The sequence below is a fragment of the Lactuca virosa genome, chromosome 5 (assembly GCF_052849685.1).
Source record: "Lactuca virosa cultivar CGN04683 chromosome 5, Lactuca_virosa_CGN04683_v6, whole genome shotgun sequence".
Lineage (NCBI taxonomy): Eukaryota > Viridiplantae > Streptophyta > Magnoliopsida > Asterales > Asteraceae > Lactuca > Lactuca virosa.
In genome coordinates this window covers 426279849-426285999 of record NC_136430.1, presented here as the reverse complement: position 1 = coordinate 426285999, position 6151 = coordinate 426279849, and the positions used below count along the sequence as shown (strand labels likewise).

The window sequence follows — 6151 nt, the reverse complement described above, 5'->3', positions numbered from 1 at the left end:
TCTCCTGATGGTTGGTCAAGTAACAAAAATGTTGTATTTTCAGGTACATCATTATGGATTGGAACTGAAAACTATTTTATGGGGATAATGACTTAAAAGGGTAATATATTTTTCGATTTGTACACATTTGGTCACTGAGTTTTTTTCCGTCCACATTTACCCCCATCAACTTGTTAAACTGTACACATTCAGTCCTTATGACCGGTTACTCCAGGTTAGCCGGGAAAAATGACTTAATAGGGTAATATATTTTTCATTTTGTACACATTTAGTCCTTAATATTTTTGTACACATTTAGTCCTTAATATTTTTTGTTTCAAAATAAGTCATTTTTGTTTTTGTACTCATTCAATACTTATGAATGATTTCTTTAGGTTTTTCTCACGACATCTTATGTATGACAATCATTGATGATGTGTTAGGGCTGTTGATGTTTGTGTCCATCGCGATCTCGATTGCTTGGTTGCGTAGATCTTGTGGTTTGGCTTTGGTCTTGTGTTCTGAACGTCGTAACTTATTCATACGATATCATAGTTTAACGATCTTTATATCCACATGTTCGTTTTTGAGTCTACTATAACTTTCGTTAAGATTACTCCCGTTAAAATGTAATATATTTTTACTTACGATTTTATAAAAAAAAACATACATACATGTATTCATAAAAAACGTATGGATATAAAGATCGTAAATAAAATTATATTACTTTTTAACGGGAGTAATCTAAACCAAAGTTGTAGTAGACTAGAATACGAACGCATGGATATAAAGATCGTTAAAACCCAAGATCATATGAAGAAGTTATGACGTTCAGAACACATGACCTAAGCAACCAAATAGTCGAGATCGCGATGGACATAAGCATCAACAGCCCCAAACACCTTATTAATGATTGTCCCAAGATGTCGTGAGAAAAACCTAAAGAAATCATTCATAAATATTAAATGACTACAAAAACAAAAATGAGTTATTTTGCAACAAAAAAATATTAGGACTAAATGTGTACAAAAATATTAAGGACTAAATGTGTACAAAGTGAGAAATATATTACCTTATTAAGTTATTTTTATCGGCTAACCTGGAGTAGCTGGTCATAAGGACTGAATGAGCTTAACAAGTTGAAGGGGTAAATGTGGACGAAAAAAAAACTCGGTGATCAAATGTGTACAAATCGAATAATATATTACCCTTTTAAGTCGTTATCCCTATTTTATGAGGGAATAAAGTTGTTTTTGTCAGGTCTAATTGGTCATTTTTTTAATAAACAAATGGATAAGCCGATAACTTCTTTGCCAGCTCATCTATGACGTTGACTAGGCCATGTATACATTTATTTTAAAAATTAAATGGGCCCCATTTTAGCCTTATTTACAATATTTTGAATCTTTTAAATAATCAAATAACTTCTCTCTCTCTCATCGTGAACCCATAAAGACGAAGAACAATCGATCAAAGCAATCATTGAAACATTAACTCATGAATGAAGAGTCCATATAATCGATTACGATATCATGGAAGGCAACTAGTGGGCATCGCTAATGCAAGCCATAATCTCCCATAAAGGCGGACCATTGCCTCACCACCGCCTTATCACTCCCCGGAAGTAGTCGGAGACCCAACTCCACCGTCCAAGAAATCAGGGGTCGTTAAGTTGCTTTTACGGCTTCAATCAGTCAACCTTTCTCCTTCTATCTGCAAACATGATTTGACCTCCACAACTTTCAGTTCTTTCTCGTTCGTCTTCCTTATTGGGCTGAAATCAATACAATATGATCCAATTTCATAACAATCGTCTTTTAAAATTGGAATGACTGGAAAGTAGTAATGTTTGGGGATGTTAATTACCTTATGGTCGACTGAAAAAGGTATGGCCATAGCGTTACGATAGAGGACATCGCGTGAGTCTCTGCAGTTTGACACAAATATGTACTCCTTTTTCAGAATTGACACCGCCATCGTCGATCATATGAAAGACAAATGCGGATTGCATCTAGGGATATTGGAACTACTACTCAGTCCACTACACAGACACAATCTCATCGACATCTCATCTATCCTCTTCCGAAAACTCCGCTTAATTGTCGTCTTCCATAGCTCTTCGCAACTGCTACTATCTGGCTCGTCTCTGGTTACCTTCATCCTCATCACACACACTCACTGGTCAAACTTTTTTTTAAGTCTCTGTGTGTGTGTCTGTATCTTTGAGAGAGAGAGAGAGAGACGTGGACAAGAGGTGAAGAGGTGAGGTGGATATAATTTAACATTTTTAATTAAATAAAAGCCACCTGGCCATTAAATTGGTAATGATAGGTTATAGAGACCAAATAAACAGGTGAAAACCCACCTTATTTCCCCATTAAGCAACGAAAAAAAATAAACGAAAAAAAATAAAGGGACTGATTCAACAAATTCGATTTCCCAATAAAAGGGATAAAGAAAAACGAGACAATTTCACTTTTCAAAAGTAAAAGGATAAGGGTGTTTTTGGTTTCAAATTTTTTTGTGTTTTATAGAAAAAAAATAAAAAGCTAGAAAACATGTTTGGTTCAATATTTTTTCCAAAAATTATAAGGGAAGAGAATTTTCCAATTTTCTAAATTACTTATAACTTGAAATAAAAAAAAATGATAATTATTGTTTTCGCTAATTTTACATTTATAGTTTTTTAAATACCTTACACAAGCCCACACCTCCGCTCCCAACCCTAGCCCAATCCCGACATCCACCCCCATGTAGGCTTGCACAAAAAAACCGGTTCAGGATCCGAACCGGTCACTGAACCGGTAAACCGGTTCACTACGAACCGGTCCACTATGAACCGAACCGATTCAAGAACCGAACCGCCGGTTCACACCCGTTCGAGATTTTAGATATTGAAACCGGTTTAGAACCGGTTTAATAACCGTGAACCGGTTTGAAACCGGTAGTCAAACCGATCGAACCGGTTTAGAACCGATTGAACCGGTTTAGAACCGGTGTAACCGGTTTAGACAGGTTCGAGATTTTCTATGACGGAACCGGTTTGAACCGAACCGGTTTATGGTTGAACCGGTTTTACTATTCACGAATCTGAACCGAACCGATTTACTGAACCGGTTCGGTTTGAAAAAAAAACGGTTTGTTCACCCCTACCCCCATGCCCACCAAGAATGTTGCATAATACTCGAGCTCAAACAATCTACCCACATCAACCAGATCAAAGCATTGATCAAAGAAAAGTTGGACACATGAGATCACACCATTGCTACACAACAACCTAAGTTGTATACACTACGACACCACCTCACACCCCATAAACAAATGATCAATATTTTCAACATGATTATGACACAAAATGACACATAATTGAATCCATATATACACCCATGTTAATATACATAATTTGGTTCCCAATCACGCAAAATGCTCCGTACTCAAATATGGAGTTTGTAAGGACATATTTACTACATCCGGTAAAGTTACCACTAGAATAGCAATCACGAAGCAAACTATTTTTTTCAATTTCAAGCAAGAAAAGTCTAGGATATTGATCCTTGAAAGAGATATCACTAATCCAACTCCCACCCAAAATTTAGTCAAAGAATTATCACCTACTTTTTTTTAGAAATTCAAATATAGGACAATACCTTGATTGTTTTCTTGAATTGATAGCATATCTCCATGATTATTTTTGCAATAAATCTCGATTAAACATGAACAAACTTTTAATATTTAATCCAACTTTTTCTTTCGAATTCAAAACTTCAATCCATCTTATCTATCAAATTTTCTTTTTTCAACACTCCCTCACATAAAAAATGATACCTCAAGCTTTCCAGCCGTCTTACAACTTTATCCAAAACTATAAAGATAAACAATATTTTTATAGTGATTATAAAAATCACTAAAAATATAAATTGAGCATATCAATAGTTATTTAATGTTCAGTAATTTATATCAATAAAATTCTTAATCGCAAACTCAATGTAGTATCATCAATCTTTTCTAACTTAACAATAAACTTTTACACAAACTATAATTGAAAACCTGCAAAATTTTATTATTTCATACAGATATTTGTTGACCTATGTACAAATAGAATCAAGTAAACATCATTTTAAGGCTAAGCGGAGTGACACTCGCCAAAGCCACTCGCTTAGCTCGCCATTGATGTAGAACACCACCCCTAGCTCTCGCTAGGGGGCTCGCCAAAGCAGAGTCGCCGTTCTCACAACCTGAAGAAAGAGAAAGAAATTGAAGGTTTTGATTGGGTTAGAATATTTACTTCACAGATTTCAATTGTTTTTATATATCTTTTCTAATTTACTCTCTTTCACTTAGATACAAATTACAAAACACACCCTCCAATAATTTCATTATCTATTTCAAATATATAGATGAAATTGTATGTTAATAATCTTAATAATTATACAGTTTGCAATGTTTACTTTTATTGTTATGTAGGCTAGTATTTGTTTATTTTCTTAAAAATATATATAGATCTTAAATAAAAAATGTTTGTTTATTAAAATATAGTAACTAAATTAAATTAGAAAAAAGAAAATATAAAAATGAAGTGCTAGGAGTGTTATCACTCCCCACCAAATGTTAAGTTTAGATGCTAAAAGGAGAAAAATAAAGTGACACTTAAAAAACTGATGTGGCAAGATGCTAAGAGTGTTACCACTCCCTTTAGCCTAGTTGAACACCGATTTTCTTGTATTAAAAACCTGCAAAATTTTACTATTATTTTATACAAATATGTGTTGACCTACGTACAAATAACAAATCAAACATCATTGCAACATTACCAACAATAACAGATATTTATTCTTCATCGAAATTACAAAAACGATAGATATACCAGTCCTGCTAAGCATTTCATCGAACACATGGTGGCCGAATCAAATGCAAAAGAAAACAGCATTACACCAGAATTATCGACACCCACAACAAAACATAACCAATTAGACTCAGCAATATACACCCATAATTATGTATAACTTTGTAGACGGTGGAATTTCTTTAACCAGAGATCTCAATGGACTTCACATCGGGCTTCTTCACTTCTTCTTTGGGCACAGTAATTGTGAGCACTCCATTTTCCATGGCTGCTTTCACCTGATCCATCTTAGCATTCTCGGGCAACCTGAACCTTCTGGTGAACTTCCCACTGCTGCGTTCCACACGATGCCATGTATCGTTTTTATCTTCTTTCTCGACATTTCTCTCTCCACTAATTTGTAGGATCCTGTCGTCTTCCACCTCCACCTTTACTTCTTCTTTCTTGATCCCAGGAAGATCGGCTTTAAACACATGGGCTTCTGGGGTTTCCTTCCAATCCACACGTGTGTTCACCAAGGCAGAGGTTTCACTTGAAACATGATCTGACGAAGATGAAATAGGGAAATCTTTAAAAGGATCCCAGATGTCGAGTGAGAATGGATCGAAGATGCTGCTTCGTCGGCCACCGAAGAAACTTGGAATGATCGACATCTTCCCACGTTTATTTGAAACTGTTGCAACTTAATTGAAAGGAGAATTTGCTGAGCTTGATTGACTGTCTGCGATTTTGCTGATTTATCAACGGTTGTTTTGATTCGTCACTTCCGACTGGGATTGTGATTTATACATGATTCATGGCCGAGAAATTTCTGGATATGGAAACACGAAGAAACTTCCTGATACTTTTAGTTTGTATTTTTCTTTTAGTCCGAAGAAACTTCCTGATTTGTCAACGGTTATTTACTTTTTAGCATAAATCACCTCAAAGAAAAATAATACTTTTTATTTGGTTTTTATTTTCCTGTGCGAATTATTAAGGGAAAATGACTCTTTGAGATAATTAACTTTTGCGTTTATATTCATTTGGTCACTTTTTTTTTTTTTTTTTGTATTCAATATACCATCGAACTTGTTGTTTGCGTTCACCATAACCCTTTTGACCTGTGATAGCCGGTCAAAGAGTTATGGTGAACACAAACAACAAGTTCGATGGTATATTGAGTACAAAAAAAAGGAAAGGGACCAAATGAGAACGAACTCAACAGTTGGTTACCCTCCTGAATCATTTTCCCTGAAAAGTTAAATGAAATTAAAGTTGCAAAATTATCAAAGATTGCAACCTTCTTTGGCTATAACGTATTATATGAAGAACGTTTCAAAGGGGTAA

The 6151-nt window shown here is 34.9% G+C and overlaps 1 protein-coding gene and 1 long non-coding RNA gene across 2 annotated transcripts; both read right to left on the bottom strand.

Moving 5' to 3' along the window:
• Positions 1 to 1304: 1304 nt before the first annotated feature.
• Positions 1305 to 2382, bottom strand: LOC145116893 (uncharacterized). Its single transcript, XR_013712362.1, has 2 exons — positions 1846 to 2382; positions 1305 to 1753 (listed from the first exon to the last, which is right to left on the bottom strand). It is a non-coding gene; the product is annotated as an uncharacterized LOC145116893 (long non-coding RNA).
• A 2404-nt stretch (positions 2383 to 4786) lies between these two features.
• LOC145112858 (17.3 kDa class I heat shock protein-like) lies at positions 4787 to 5699 on the bottom strand. Its single transcript, XM_079048980.1, has one exon. The coding sequence runs from the start codon at positions 5473 to 5475 to the stop codon at positions 5005 to 5007; it is 471 nt and encodes a 156-aa protein (XP_078905106.1). The 5' UTR covers positions 5476 to 5699; the 3' UTR covers positions 4787 to 5004.
• Between the last annotated feature and the right edge of the window lie 452 nt (positions 5700 to 6151).